This window comes from Hippoglossus hippoglossus, chromosome 11 (genome assembly GCF_009819705.1).
Source record: "Hippoglossus hippoglossus isolate fHipHip1 chromosome 11, fHipHip1.pri, whole genome shotgun sequence".
Lineage (NCBI taxonomy): Eukaryota > Metazoa > Chordata > Actinopteri > Pleuronectiformes > Pleuronectidae > Hippoglossus > Hippoglossus hippoglossus.
Window position 1 is genome coordinate 12,823,523 of NC_047161.1, and position 16,374 is coordinate 12,839,896.

General features: G+C 41.2%; 2 protein-coding genes across 4 annotated transcripts; both read left to right on the plus strand.

Annotated features, from left to right (window-relative positions):
• The first annotated feature begins 1,794 nt into the window (after positions 1-1,794).
• On the plus strand, positions 1,795-8,343 carry nfe2l3 (nuclear factor, erythroid 2-like 3). The gene is made up of 5 exons (XM_034599848.1): positions 1,795-2,681; positions 4,305-4,385; positions 4,905-5,018; positions 5,505-5,955; positions 6,070-8,343. Exons 1-5 carry the CDS (start codon positions 2,178-2,180, stop codon positions 6,837-6,839), a joined length of 1,920 nt encoding a protein of 639 aa, XP_034455739.1. The 5' UTR covers positions 1,795-2,177; the 3' UTR covers positions 6,840-8,343.
• Positions 8,344-8,541: 198 nt separating this feature from the next.
• On the plus strand, positions 8,542-12,616 carry cbx3a (chromobox homolog 3a (HP1 gamma homolog, Drosophila)). 3 transcript variants are annotated; one of them, XM_034599852.1, is made up of 5 exons: positions 8,542-8,697; positions 9,437-9,590; positions 9,802-9,961; positions 11,640-11,734; positions 11,855-12,616. In XM_034599852.1, the coding sequence occupies exons 2-5, from the start codon at positions 9,445-9,447 to the stop codon at positions 11,979-11,981; spliced, it is 528 nt and encodes a 175-aa protein (XP_034455743.1). In that variant the 5' UTR covers positions 8,542-8,697; positions 9,437-9,444; the 3' UTR covers positions 11,982-12,616. The 3 variants fall into 3 exon arrangements, with proteins under 3 accessions (XP_034455743.1, XP_034455740.1, XP_034455741.1); XM_034599849.1 differs by having other exon boundaries at positions 8,550-8,701; XM_034599850.1 differs by lacking the exon at positions 8,542-8,697 and adding an exon at positions 8,731-8,861.
• Positions 12,617-16,374: the final 3,758 nt, after the last annotated feature.

Here is a 16,374-nt window from a genome sequence, read left to right on the forward strand (position 1 = left end):
ACTCAAGGCTACATAGGCCTTGGATAAATCAGCAAACAGGCGATAGTCAGGCCAGACAAAGACCCTGGATGTCTCTGTGTATCAGACGTGAGTGTTGTGAAATCAACGCCTCTGATATTGCTTGGATTCGGTCCTCTGCTGGGATGACAGACTGATCTGCTCCAATGCAATCATGTTATTAGGTGTATACAAAAAAGAGAAATATACCACATAGCATTTTCCACTTCTTATTTCATCTTGTTCAGTTTTTGTCTCTGTTGCAGTAAGAAAGTCTCAAGGACACACACCGGTTTTGTTCAGCTGCAGAGGACAACCTCAAAATGTTACTTCATCACATTTCACCAGTTTAGATGTGAGAAAAAACACACATGTACATGAGGACTGAATACAAAAAGCAGACATTATAATTCAAGAGGCCACTAACGGTGAATAAACATTATGTTCCAGATTAGATGAACAACATCCTGCACTTAAAAAAAGAAGGTCCTGACATATCCCAATAGTTGCCTCAAGGAAAAGATAAGATGACCTTATTTTTATAGTACCAACAACATCATTAGTCTGAATGCAACATCCTGATCTGAGAGCGACTAGCATTTCAATTCTTTTAAATAAACGTGTTTATTGTGATAACGTTTTGTTCAGTCTAATAGTGTTCAATACCTTAGACCCACAAAAATGAGATTACACAAATTACTTAAAAGAATGAACTTTTGACAATTTAAATTCCCTCTTCTCACCTTGCCATTCTGACCAGTGCTGGATTTATTACCTCTGCCAATGAGGCCCTGGTGGAAGGATGTGGTATGAGTCAGTTCAATTTTGGTGTGGATCTAAATCAATGGGTGGATCCAGGATTTTTTTTTACCTTCTTTAACATTGTGAGATTTTTTTTTTAACGTTTTTGTTGATTCCTCAGAGAATAATTTATTTATCTTGACGAAAGAAAACAGGCATGTTTATGGGACTGATATTTGTGAGTGGGTGCAATTTGGTGCAGATGCAAATAAATGTGGATTCATCACAGGGCTTTTGGACCTTGGAGGTAAATGTTCCATTCTTGTTGAAAGTGTTCTATTTACTTAAGCAAATATTACGTGTCCCATCATGTAGAATGGCCCTTTTTGGACTGATCTTAAAATATATAATAGTAGGATTATGCTTTGATAGCAGGGTTTGTCAGTAAAAAGCTCATTTAACAACTTTTAGTTTCCCCGGATAGTCTGATCCATAACAGCGCTTCGAATTCTGTATACTGATATACTTTAATGGAAAACTTAGTGGACCTGGACTTCACAATTTTCACCAGAGCTCTTAGATAAATTATAAATTCAATTATATAGGATATCCAGTGGTTATAGAGTTATGTAGATGCCAGAAAGTTGTTATATGTTTTCTTAATGAAGCTTACATAGGCAAGTTATTTGGACGAGTTCAAACTGTAATTTACTGAACCACCGACAGGGGGACAGTCTCATGGAATAAAAGCAGGTCAGTAGCACAGTCAGGGAACAGCAGCTGTGACAGGTTTCAGGGAACAGCTGGATCCAAGGATACACTGTATACATCTAATCTAATAAATTTAATGTGAATTTCTGGAGACACATCACGTTAATTTGTGGTATTTTTCATTAAAATAATGTTTTCAGTTAGAAATGGGGTGGGGCTGCTGTTGTTGCTAATGGTACCCTGCTCTCATTGGTCAAAACGATGAGTGACAATCTTCTTGTCCAATCACATCCTGATGCGGTGAGCGCCCTGGTCCAATCTGCATGAGTTACGCAAATGTGAAACGAAGTTTCCCCAGTTGCAGCAACTAGGGTGTTAGCATTTAGCTCCTCACATCCACTTTAAATGTCAATTTGAATAGAAACGAGTCAGTGGGCTTTTGATAGTGAGGTTCCACCGACGAGTCACCGCCACTGTGACGGACTGAAGAGCAGCGTGTCCGCCATGTTTGCGCCGAGAGGCTCCCCGTTAACAGGTAATTGAAGCTGATAGCTAAGTGCTAACAGCTAGCATAGCCATCTGAGCCATTCACCGGTACAGGCGGACCTCTTTGTCTGACAGGGGAAGGCGTGCTCTTTTGTTAGGCTTCTCCCTTTGTCCACTGGGTAAAAGGGGAACTGTCGGGTCAGGCTTTCGCACTTATCTGCAGTTCTGAAAGTATTTGGAAAATGCAAAAAGCGAAAAAATATTTCACAGAAGGCCTGATTCAGTTGACGATCTTACTCAGTTTGATTGGAGTTCGCGTGGACATCGACAGCTACTTAGGCGGCTACTACACGCCTCTGATAGAGATTAACTTGGGTCCCAGCTCAGCCTACACCCAGACACCCTTCCACAGCCTGAGAGACACTCTTGACGGATACACCGTGCACCCGAAATGTCCCGAGTTGGACTATTTCTTCGCGAGCCGCCGGCTGCTGGACGAGGTGAAGACCCTGGGCTCGCCGCGGTTCCCCACACAGTTGAACACATGGCTCGTCCACCAAGTGTCTACCACTGACCAGGCTGACTGTGGGCCTTCGAGCAACGACAGCACCGATTCGGGGTTGCAAAGTCCCGGGGACGGGGCCGGGGAGGACCGTGAGCACCTGCCTGGTGATGGCCCAGAGGTGCGACAAACAAGCCCCGAACTCGGGCCTTGTAGCAATGGAGCCTGTGGCTTTCCCAAAGAGGCAAGTCTGTTTGTGTTTGTGTGTGTGTGTGTGAAGTGCAACACAAAGTTACCCGGACTCATCCACTTAAGTTAAACGACCCATATATTGCAGTATTGACTAAAGCAGGAAATGACCTGGAGTTAAAACTTCCTGAGAGACAGAGTGAGCAGCTAGCTAACTAGCATCACTAACCCATGTTACACAATGATGGCTGTCTCTCCAACAAGTCACTTATTATTCTGTAACGTTTCCTGGTGCACCACCAGCAGTGTGATAAGCTGTTGGTTAAACTTGAGGTGTCCTTTCACTGTCCCATTTGTATGACTGATTTGTATTGTGAAGCCGTCTGCTGCACCTGTCACACTCCCACATGGATCTCTCTCTTTAAACCCACAATAGATGTTGACTTCATGAAACAAAGACTAATAAGACCAGTGTTTTGGATTTGACCAAAGCATTTTAGTTTACTCGCATATCGTCACAAACGTTTTGTTGAAATATCATATTCGGTGTAACTTCTGTATAATGTCTCTCTGCCATTATGAGTTTTTACAAGACTGTAATCACACCCAGACCTTTCTATTCAACTCTTTCACTCATCCAGTTTTTCTAGCTCGGGGGCTCAAACAGCTGCTTGGTGGCAGTTGTTATGGTTAATTGTGTAACTGTATCCCAGACCCAATTGCCAGCTGTGAGCCTGAAGAGGAGGAGTAGTGAAGCTTACATCCACACCCTGTTTGCTTACACAAAAGTGGTGGTCCTTACTTGAACACTGCCTCCCATGGATCTTGTTCCCATCGATACTGTCATGTAGACACTTTTTTTTTCCTCTGTGCCCTCTCATTGCAAAATAAGTAACAGCTTAAATAGTCGTAGGGTGAGATTTTGTGGTTTGTGGAAACACAATGTTTCAAAGGAGAGGGCCACAGCTGTGATATTTGACAGTAAAAAAAAAAATCCATAGCTATCTCCATTCACTGCATCAGGAAAAGCTGCTCCAGTGACAGTCGACAGGCTCAGACAGGGCTCAGGCAGAACTGCGCTGGTGTGATGTACTTTTGCCTCCAGCAGTAAAAAAACCTGATTCAGCAGTTAGTCTCCCTTTGAAAGTTAAGAAATGAATTGGTGTAAGTGGAGACATGAAGAATATTGTGTCTGTGGCAGACAGCTGGTGACCTACATTAAATGCTGTTCTTCATGTACCAGAAGGGTCTTACAACATCTCTCGTGGTTAGGTCATCTCTGAGGATTATTAGCCTGACTGCTAGTGCACTAAAATAATACACACTTTCACATATAAATACACCAACTTGCACATTGTTTGTGTCCCAAAAGGCAGCTGAAGTTAGTTGACCTTATTTTGATTTAGTGGGTTTCAGTTTCTGCTGCAGTGAAAGCAACTGTTTATTATGACAAACGTGATCTTTGTTACAGCACTAATCACAACTGAAGATATCCAGTTATCTGCAATAGCTGGACTTTGGTCACTGAACCAGAAATGTTATTGTCTTCAGGTTCACTCCGCTAACAAACTGTGTGTTTGGCTTTTCCTTCTCTTCTATCCCAAATCCTCTGAATCTCCTTTACCCCAATTCTATCTCTGCTTTTTTTCTCTCCATCCGCTTTTCTTCATCCTACCAGGAAAATGACATCCAAATTAAAGAGGAGGAAGAACCTGCTCCGCTCACGCAGCTGGCTCACAGTTCCACACTGGAGCAAGAGGTATGATCCTGATTGTTCCAGTTGCTGTCATAAATTGCTGTATGCTGTTGAAAATGTTTCACACTGCATCAAACAGTTTTCTGAGAAGTAGCGGCACTGTTTTTGTTGCAAGAATACACAACACAGTGTTTGTCAGTCTGTCCCATTCGAATCAAATTTACAAAATCACGTGATGGTGTGGGAAATTGTGTTGTAAGATCACAGTCTTACATGACTGCATCACTTCAGTTACGCCATTCTGATCCCAGTGCATTAGGATTGTGAGATTAGGGATGTGGAAGTAGAATAATTACCATCTCTCACAGAGAAAAACTTCTAGTTCCTTTATGTACTAATCTATAAAGATTATGAAAAGAAAGTTCATCCATAAATATTAGGATTTAAGGATAAAATTATGAATGTTTCCATTCTGCATTTCATGTAATTTTAAAGTATGTTCCTTTAAACTCTGACACAGTCTTGGACAATATTTACTGTATGAATTAATGTTGTATTCTGTGCATGTTTTTCCTACTTCAGAGTTTACTCGAAGGTATCACTGCACTGTCTGACCCAGGAAGCCAACCTCCTCCTACCATTGATATTGACCAGCACTGGAGCAGTTTACTCTCTCTGTCTGTCACTGACCTTGATGTAAGTAGTCTGTCCATGTTCATTACTGGTTCCTCAGGAAGGGCTGAATGAATTGATAATGTGTGTAGCTCTCCTAATAATGAATATAAATTCATATATGATATGATATATGAATATGAAATTCATTATATAGTCATCAGTGTTGATATCGCTGCTACAAATAAATCAACGAATGGACGCTGAGAAGATTAAAAATGTGTTTGATTCACTGTAAAACTGCAGCTGGTCAAAGGACGTCAGCTGAGTAAGAGGTCTTTTCAATGTTGCTCAGAAAGGATTTGCCTTCACACAGGAAAAAGAATATGACCACATGCATCCCAGACCACCTCCAAATGTGTTCCAGACCTGTACTTGGCGCTGACCAGTTGTGATCGGATCACTCTGGGTTGATGTTAATACCAGCTCTAAACAAGGTTTTAATGTCCGATTGTGATCTCCGTCTCATTGTGAAGCATAAAGATCAACCAAAATTTGTCTCATGTGTAGGACTTGGATTCTCTTGTTACGGATACTGACATCACAAGTGCCATCAGCCAGGACGTCAGTTTGCATGATGCTATGGCTGCCACTGCCTTTGGTATGACATCAGAAAGAGGGGAGGCCCGACCAGTCCCCCAACAAAGAGCCCTGTTCCGACTAGAATCCACAGGATCCTCGCACTCCGACGTGTCACCAGGGATGGCCGTAGGCTTGGCTGCCCTCCCCTTTGCAACAGTATGTAATTTAACTAGAAATGAGTTATCGCAGAGTGCGCTGGGTGGCTGTCTGGATGAGGCAGTGTTTGACCAGATCAATCAGCTGGGTTTTGAAGGCCTCGACACCATCGGCTCCCAGCTGATGGGCTGCCTTGAGGGTCTAGCGCCACAGGCCCTCGAGGACCTGGACTCTGACTCTGGACTCTCACTGGAGAGCAGCTCTGGAGGTCCAGTCTCCCCAGGTTAGTCCAAATCTCTACAAATGATCATGAATCAAATTTATACCCATTGCTTGTGGTGCTAAGAAATTGTTCGTTATACATATTACCACAATAACGAACCCCTCCCTTGCCCAGGCTCATCCGAGATGTCATCTTCATCCAGCTCATACTGTGAGGATGAGTGTGGAGCAACCGGTTACAGCAGCGATGTGGATTCACTCCCCTCGAAAGGCATTGCGGACTACACCACAGCATGGTCACCCGTTGATCTGAGTGAGAGTGTGTGGCATGACCACAGCTACTCATCACCTGCTTTCTTCAACCCGCCGTCTGTAACACTTCCCCACAAAGGTATCAAGGAGGAGCCTTTCAGCGAAGATGACGAGCCAAGGTCGGAAGACAGGGAGCTGAGTCGCGATGAGCTTCGGGCCCGTGCCATGTACATCCCCTTCTCTGTCCTGCAGATCGTCAACATGCCCGTGGAGGAGTTCCTGGAGGTTCTTGACGGTCAAGGCTTCTCCCCTGACCAAGTCACACTCCTGAGGGACATCCGCAGGCGGGGGAAGAATAAATTGGCAGCGCAGAACTGCCGCAAGCGCAAGCTGGATGCCATCACAGGGCTCCAGGAGCAGGTCGAAAGGCTACAAGCTCAGAGAGACAGGCTACTGAGAGAGAAACAGCTTACAGCCAAGACTATGGGGGCTGTGGGCCAGCAGATAAAGCAGCTGACCAGAGATGTCTTGGCCCGGCTGAGGGATGATTCGGGACAACCCCTCAACCCAGAAAGATTCACCCTGCAGTGCGGGGCTAATGGTAGAGTAGTAGTTCAGCCTTTGAGACGGCCTGCTGTCTCCACGTCAACTGGCAACAAAACAGACAAGAGAAAGAAGGACAAAAAGCAGTGATGCAGTACTTGCCAGATAAGACTTGAGTTTTTAGTTGTTTTCTTTTGAATATTTCTGAACTTGACTTGCCAGACTCTGGTTTCGGGATCTCCTTCTGTATTAGTGTGTGTGGATTCACCACTGTTGGGACCCTAACTGGGCAAAAGCTGCAAAAAGAAAAAAAAAAAACTCTGAACATGAATACACAAAAAATAATCTCTGTACATAAAATATCTCATGGGAAAAATGTAGCTCACACACTGGACACAAAGTTTGCTCATTAAAGATGGACAAGGCACTAGAGGCCGATTAGGAGAACAGCTCAGATGCTGGCAATGCCACCAGTTTCTCTGTGTGCATTAACATTAAACTCACATGTTGTTTCCGCAGATAATTCTTGCCACACACCTCTAAAATCCAACATAGCCAGCATTGTGACAGTTACTGGAAAGAAATCTTTGAGGATGATTCTATTTGTTTGTTTGTTTCCATGTAATCTTGCTTCTCAGTGTATTCAGTTTAAAGAGAAGGTAAAAGATTGTATTTATTAAAGTTTCTGAGATTCCTGAAATGCTTATGTGCATCACGAGACTGTCAAAGGCAGTTTTTTGTTTTTTTTTTCAAAGCGGAAACTTTATTGCATAGTGCTAAGAATATTGGGACATTACCTAAAGTTTACAGATTTGTTTTAGATACTTTGTGGCATGTAGCGCAGAAATTGGAACTGAAATGTTGAATAAGATAATGAATTTGTTCTTTTCTTTGTGTTTATGATGTACAGTATACCAATGATTAAACTGACAAGGCCTTAATTAGCATTTGATAAGTGTTTTGGTTAGCGTGTGTGCACATTAGAAACGAATGCACATCATCATAACAAAAATGTTTTAAAGAAAAAAACGTTTCATGTTTAAATTTAATATTCATTAGTTTCAAGCACAATTCTGCTGAATCCCTTTCATTGTGGGTTACTAAACGAGTTCTGACAAGATTATATTCTACCTCACGCCTCGGTTCTTATAGATTTTGGTGAAATAAAAGTAAAAAAAGACGCTTTTTGTAGGGGAACTTAAGTGCACTCATTAGCTACCAATCCTTTGTTATTAAAATGATCCGAAATGGACTTAAACCACTCCGTTTCTGAAAAATACAATCACCAACTCTATTTAATGAGTGAATGTTTTATGGATGTTGCTTTTTATATATTTGAGATTATCTGAGAGGTAAAATATTCAGTAGAAGTTCCTGTGTTATTCATGGAAATGTTGCTTTATACTGTCGACAGAGTGAGTGAATTAAATGGGACGAAAATTGCATGTAGTTGTTAATAGTGTGACTCATTAAGTACCCTTTTTTTTAATTTGTATTATCCCTAGACCCTCACAAATGTGTTTAATTTCCAGGTTTGCCCAAGAGTTTACTTTGCTGTTTCTATAAATGCTTAGGGAATTTCAAAAGTGTTTTTCTTTTTTTTTTTGCAGGCGTTGTTCTTTCTGATTAAAAAAAGAATAAAATAAAGTGAAACAAATTGTGTGTTTATTTTGGGGGGGCCACTGCCTTGGGATCTCTGTCTGTAACCCACATCGAGGATCGGTTCTACTGAGGTGGTTTTCTTGTGGGATCCAGTTAAGTCACATGTATGTTAATAAATGTCTCGGGTAGATTTCGCAGGGCAATGTCTCACTGCTCAATTGCAACAGGCGGCCACGAGGCGCGAAGGTGCGAAGCAAATCGCGTTCCGCCTCCAGGCTTCCGTAGGACCTACGATTACAGCCGAGGTTTTTTGGCGCCCGACCTGCGGAGCTGCAGGCCCCAGATAAAGAGAAGGCAGACCGCGTGGTGAGGAAGCAGCACTGACGAGCGCAGTGCAGATCTTACGGTAAGTACGTATACCGATTTATTACTTCGCGTTACTTTGAAACAAGCCGCCTGACGATAGCACGGCTGATCAGCGTAGCCCTTGTAGCGTAGAGTTAGCCACGGCGTTATCCCAACAAGAGCAAGCTAGCTTTAGTATTCAAGCCTTCGTACCCGAGTGAATCAGTGAGTGTTTCCCTCTCTCACAGTATCCGGTTGTGTTCTGGGTACATTATAGTCAGCTAGCTTTTCCACGAAGTAGCCACATCACCGGCCCTTTATAGATGATTGGAGCCGTTTAGTCCAGCGTTAAACTTGCTTTTCTCCATTGCTAATGCTAAATCCTTACATCGGGCTTTAGCTTGTATGCTAACACCGCTCCTGAACCTGTAGCGTTGCACCGGCAACGCCGAGTGAAAGATATAGTATTTCCCATTTACAGGCATTGAATTATATTGGCTACGATTAGCACGGTAGCTAACGCGCATAACGTTATCTCTTGATCGGGTTCGCTCTGATTAACATTGTGCACAGCACTCGGCTAAGCTAGCTGGCGCGGTTCCTAAATGAACATTACACCAGTGTTTATGTTTTACACGTTGGCTTGTTCGTAGACACAACGAGGCCCTTCTTCATCTGTGGCGTGGTTGAAGTCACAGGCTCCATTACTAACGCGTGGATAAGAGCAGCACCTATTTCGCATGTGACTCGAAGTACATAGTTTTAACTGTTTGCTTTTCCTGTACCTTTTTTGCTTTCAGTGCACAACATGGGCAAAAAGCAGACTATGAAGGGGAAGAAAGACTCTCAGGATCCGCAGGAAGAACCTGAAGAGTTTGTGGTGGAGAAAGTGCTGGACCAGCGTCTTGTTAATGGGAAAGTAGAGTTCTTCTTGAAGTGGAAAGGATTTACAGAGTGAGTTGCCTGGGACACCTGTTGCCCCCAAACCCGCTGAGCTGAATGTGCTTCCCTGGTGCTATGCTTTTGTCCATATTATGGAAACAGCAGTTCTGCATACAAGCTAGTTTAAAAAAAAAAAAAAAGTTAAATACATTGTGCCTTCATTGGTGAAAGTCTTGAGATGCGAATGCTGAACGTCCTCTCTCTCGCCCCTGCTCCTCTTCAGTGCTGATAATACCTGGGAGCCAGAGGAGAACCTGGACTGCCCCGAGCTGATTTCAGGATTTTTGGAAGCACAGAAGAACATCACAGAGAAGCCGGCCCCCGTCAAGAGGAAGGCATCGACTGAAGAGCCAGCAGAGACGGAAGCAAAGAAGAAAGATGTGGTGAGTTGACTCATATGATGATGTCATATTCATCTTAACGATGACAATAATTTTCTATGAGGATCGTTTGTCAAACTAATTCTTAAATATAATTGCCTCCCACATATCACATTACCTTGTTGCACAAGACACAAAAATGTTGCAGCACCATTGTGACGTCACACCTGGTAAAGGTGAGCAAAGGTGACAAATAAGGGAAAAATCTATGGAGTAACAGGACTCCCTGCCCCATCCGTAGGGAATCATAGTTAACTGAAGGGTTTGAGTGTGAAAGCAATGTGAATCACATGCTATGGCCTTATCAAGTCCATTGAACACCTATTGGACGTTTTGATGAGTGAATGTGGTGGCTCAACACTTACTTAAACATTCATTTATGTGTGTTTTTCCATGTAAATTGTCACCAGTCTGTTAATACTGTATTAAAAAGATCTGTTACTGACATTCAGCAGCTCCTGACCCTGTCCTGGAGTGACCATGGGATCGTTTATAGTTGTCTCAGAACCAAATTCCAAAAAAAATTCACCAACAGGGCGTGACACTTTTTGCTCAAGGTTGTAGAGTTTGTGAGCACGAAAATAACTTTCAGGAATAGTTCACCCAAAAAATGATAATTCACTCAGTGTTTACTCACCCCTAGGCCGATGGTGGGTGTAGTGTTTGAGTCCACTAAACATTTATGGAGTTTCAGGGGAAAACGGGTTAGCAGCCGAATCCATTACAACTAAAGATATTAGGGGCTTATCTTCAGACATGTGGTGTCATCGAAATGTCCGGAAGCCCCGTCATTCATATTCGACTCGAAACAATGTCATTTACACACGCCTTAAAGTCCACCAGAAGTTTCTGAAAGTCCCTGAATGCACCTCGTCGGAAGATATCGGCAGAGATCAATGCTTAAAACGTGGTGTTTTTTTACTTCTGAAGATAAGCCCCTAATATCTTGAGTTGTATTCGATTGTTCCCTGGCTGCTACACTGTTTACCCCTGAAACTCCATAAGTGTTTAGTGGACTCAAACACTCCTCCCACCCCTCCATCGGCATAGGGGTGAGTACATAATGAGTGAATTATCATTTTTGGGTGACCTATTCTTTTAAGGGACCCAGTGAAAATGTTTAAAATTTGATGTTTTCTTAAGTATAGGTATCTAAGGAGACATTAGGGTTTTTAAGGGGTTAATTACTTATGTGAAGTCAAATTTTTTTTTTTACTACATTCTCTAGAGTTTGTGAGCACACAAATGCCAAAATGCGAAACTTCGACGCCTGGCCCTCACTTGCGAGAACACAGCAGGAGATCCTCTGGAGGATTCATAGGCAAGCGAGTGCTCCTGTTGATGATGTTTATTACAAACAACAGATGCAAAAATGAAGAAAAAAAACCCACAAAGAGTCCAAATTTCAAGACTGCTTTTTTATGAACAAGAGTGGAGAATCACATGGTGCATTGTTCATGTGTAGAAGGCAAAGTCCGGCGAAAGACTGGACCCACCTGTGTAGATATTCTCCAGAGTTCATGTTTGAAAACGGTTTTAGTGAATCTTTACTTCTTTCCAACCTCAGTGTCTGAACTGCAGCCAGATATTATTTCACCTTCACCTTGGGGATGTCCCTGGTCCAGTGCAATATTTTCTGTTTGGTACAATGAATCACGTGTTCTGTTGTCACCATTTACAGGCTGAAAAACCGCGTGGCTTTGCTAGGAACCTTGACCCAGAGCGGATCATTGGCGCAACAGACAGCAGCGGGGAGTTGATGTTTTTAATGAAATGGTGAGTCCAGAAGGAAATAAATCCTCATTTTTGTCTTAACAGCCCAATCTCTAATTTAAATGTTGTCTGCCATTGTTGCATTGTACATAAAACATTATGAATTTGTTTTTCTTTTTTTAGGAAAGACTCAGATGAAGCAGACTTGGTCCCAGCCCGTGAGGCGAACACTCGCTGCCCTCAGGTGGTCATCTCCTTCTACGAGGAGAGACTGACATGGCATTCCTGTCCAGAGGATGAAACTCAGTAAAACCCTCCCCTGGTGTCCCTGCAGTCCTTCGCACCACTTATGCCCTTCTCCTCAGGACTGACATTTCTTCTCTGGCATGCTTTCTAGTTTTAGCCTGCTTAGTTATTTTTTGAAGATGTTTGAAGACTTGAAATGTTTGGAAGTCGATGAGAGCCATGTTATTTGTACATATTTGCTGAACTGATGGAGAAAAAAACAGGTGATGGTGTTTCTTATTAATCATAATAAGTCTTCCGGTTTCATATTCTGATTAGTTTGGTGATGGCAGTTTAGAAGCCATACCCACCACTGCCTATAATCATACCTGGTCAAATTTTGTAAATTTGATAAACTTTAGTTTTGTTAAGCTGTCAACCACTTCTGGTATAACTATCTGTCTCATTTAAGATTTTGTTTCACTCTAGTGACGTTTTGTTCTAAATGTGCTTTTTGTATACTTTGTTTGTATATATTATTTGAAGTTCTAATAAAGGTTTTATGTGACCAAATTCCCACTCATCAGTTAAGCTTTCCAAAGGTTTAGAAAGTAAAATCAATATTGAGATTTAACTAAAGCTATTACTTTATTTTTTCTAGATGCATTACAGAAAGATCTCGTTTTAGTGAGGGTTTGAAACCTTGACGTTGAAATGGTGCCGGTAAAGCATAGTGGAATTAATAGTAATAAAGTTTAATAGTGTGATTTGGTAGTTACAGCAGCATTTTCCTGCCGTCTCCTGAACGTTTTTTGATGTTTAATCTCTACCATGGAGCAAGTTTTCTTCCTCTTCTCTTTCCTGCACATGGAAGGCTTTATAGTATAGGCTAATCTACACCACATCTTTACCTTTACTCCTGTAAGATTTTAAATGTAAGTTAGTATGTCCAGTTTTGGCCTTCCTGCTATGTTTTTGAATAAATCCTTTCCACCCCCATAGTTCCTTGGAGGTTATGATTATGTAAAATCTACTCAACTGATTTCCAAAACTTTTTGTGGAGTGTTAAGGCATCACCCGAAGAAGAACCCATTCATTTTTTTTGCAAATCCGGGACCTTTAATTTTGCAAAATATGTCAACTTTTTCTTGATTTCTCTGAATAATTCATGAATATTGATAAAACAAATTAGGCAAGATTAGGAGACTTATTGGTGCAGATTCAAATAAAAATCTGGATTTACTGAATTTAATTTTGGTTTCATGGAGGTCTGATGGACCTTGATGGATGTATGCACTCTGCTGAGAGCCATTCTTGGTTATTATTAAATCTCAGCACCTCATCACCTATAAAACAACTGAGCTCTGCAGTAATGTACCATGTCCCCAGATGTCACAGCTACCTTCACTGTGCTATGAAGAACAGTCTCATGACTGGTATCAGGCTGTTGGAGATGGACTTTGGACCTTTTGTGCATTAGTGACGATGTTTCCATAACAACTGGCAATTTTTCTTTCCATGGAAAAGTCATGGCGCATCCCTCAACGGACCAAATGTTACAGGTGTTTTTTCAAGATTAACATTTGTAATGAACGGCGCTAATTTAACATTTTTAATCTAGATATGTGCGTATGCCTAAAATGTTGTAAAGAAAAATATATTTAGTTTTTTCTACACGTCCTCATCTAGTCATCATGAATCCTGTCACGACACAAAGTGTTTGCATGAAAACAGGCCGCAGGTTCATGTTAACACTTTTAAAAGAAATCAAATCAGGTGTTTTCATATGAAACCATAAATCTGGAATGTATTGATTAAGTCAGAAGTGTTATCAGTGCAGCACAATCACCACTTGTATGCAAATCTTCTACATCAGGAGTAAACCATGATCAAACACTTAAATCTGCATTCTTTAGGATTATAATTGGGTTGTCTTCATGTTGCTGCTTGGTACAATGGTTGGAAAATGGACACCAAAGCTTGTGAATTACCTTGATTTTAAAATATACAATTTGATACATATATAATCAGTGGTTTAAATATGTCTACATCTTAATGTGAGTGAAGGACCTGACTTTGTGTTCTCTAAACAAATTAGCAGGACATAATCTGAGACTTTGTGTTTGTAGTGTTTTCTCCTTCAGCTCTTCTCAGATTGCTCTTAATCAGCCACTTCAAGCCAATTCCTTTATCTAAAGGCTCATAAACAATAAAAACTGCTGCTCTATAGCCACTTATTACAGTTTGAAACTGAACCGCAGCAAGTAAAGAGACTTATCTGCTGATATCCCCTGTGATGAAGAGACCTTTGTATGCAAATTAGCCTCCCCCTTCTTAACCTCTGCCCCTCGGTCAGACCTTCCCCCTCTGAGTATTTATATCTGGTCACATCGCACTGACTGGGTCACCCTCCTCTTCTTGGCAGGACTGAAACTTGGATTAAACTTCTTTGGACAAACGTAAGAACTCTATGATATTATTGTTATATAAGTGCAGGCCATATGTACATGTATTGTCCTTACATTGTGGTGGTGGTGGGGTGCTGTGTGGTTTGGCCTGGGGGCCACAGGGCATGTGCTGCATCAGGAGAGAAACCGCTGGTGTAAGACTTGTTGAAAGAGGGAAAGTGATGATAACTAAAGGAATTAAAGGCAAGACTGTGAAAGTTGTGGGTGTTGGTTTGGGTGAACCATTATCCCATGATGATAGAATGTCCTTCTAAATAAGCTTTAGGCCTGTTGCTGCTGTTGTTGTTTTTCGCAGTTTCCCCTTCTTCATGAGGGAAATCATGTTGCCTGTCCAGTGTCAGCTGTTAAAAACACCATGGGTCATGAAACTCTGAAAGAATCATAGTTAAACTTTGCAACAGTGTTAGCTTTTCTTAAATTCTAGAATCACACAATAAAATAATCATATTTTTTTTTTTAAATGATAATGTATGTATGAATACAAAAAGTGTCCAACATATGAAGTTGAGAGAAGGGAACTAATACTGACCCATAAAGCTACGGTATATTTTACGTAGTTGTTTACGAAGAAGCTTCAGGAGAGAAAGGTTATCTTTTTTTGTTTTAAATATCTCAGAAAGACACACTTGATAGAGAGAATATAACTTTATGTGTTATTTTATTTTATTTTATTTTTTTTGGTAGAATGAGTGAATGTATTTAGGTTCCCGATCCACACTCCATACAAATTGGTGGCGTAATGCAACATAACGTTATTTGTCAACTGCCATAAAACATTAAAACGTGGAAGAAGAAGAAGGCATCACACAATTTTGGGATTCGAACATAAGATGTGACATAGACGAATCAGGCCTCGTGCTTTTGTTTTACCCCACAACCTCTCAAAATTAGGCCAGTGACAGTTAAGGCTAATGTAAGACATTATCTTACTAATGTTATTCATGGTTCTCCTTGAACCACCATTTTCCCTCCTCCTCCTCCCAACAGAGGAAACAATAATATTAACGTTTTTTTCATACAGGATTGAACAGTACATTATTTATAATAGGAAAACATAACAATGGAAGGTGTGGATTTTGCAAAAACGTTATACTCTACTATCCAAAATATGAAGTTGAGAGAAGGGAACTGATACTGAACTTAAAGCAATAAAGGAGAGATTTGATTTATGTAATCGTTTACGAAGAAGTTCAGGGGAGAAAAGTTATCTTTTGTTGTTTCAATATCTCAGTAAGACAAAATTTATAGAGAGAATACAACTTTATGTTTTTTTTTTGGTATTGGGTGAATGTATTTAGGTTTCCATTTCACACTCCATACCAGTTGGTGGCGGTAATGCAAAAATGCACGTTGTTTTCCAACCACCATAAAAAGAAGAAGAAGAAGAAGGCATCACACAATTGTGGGATTGGAACATAAGACGTAAAATAGACGAAATCTGGCCCCATGCTTTTGTTTTACCTCTTAAAGTGAGGCTATACTTACAGTTAAAGGTTCAGTGTGCAGAATTTTGTGATATCTAGTGGTGATGTTGCGTATTGCAGCTGAATACCCCTCACCTCACTCTCCCCTTCCAAACATGACAGAGAACCTGTGGCAGCCTTGAGTTGTCATAAAAACTCAAAAGGTGTTTTGTTTGTCCAGTTTGGACGACTGTAAAAAAACATAGTGGCCTCCGTAAAGAGGACCTGCTCCAGATGTAAATATAAAGTATTCAAATATAAAGGGCCCATTCTAGGGTAAAGAAAAACTCATTCATAATTCATACAATTTAGACGATTAAACACAAGTGAAAACATCACTAGGATTATTTTTAAATTCAATTTCTGCCAATAAATCCCTTTCACCTAAACCTTACACACTGGACCTCTAAGGCTCGGCCGATGTGAGACATCATCTTACATGGGTTATTCATGGTTCTAGTTGAACCACCATTTCCCCTCCTCCTCCTCCCTCCTCCTCCTCCCACCAGGTGAGACCATTTAAACCGATGAAGAACAGGTGCGCGCC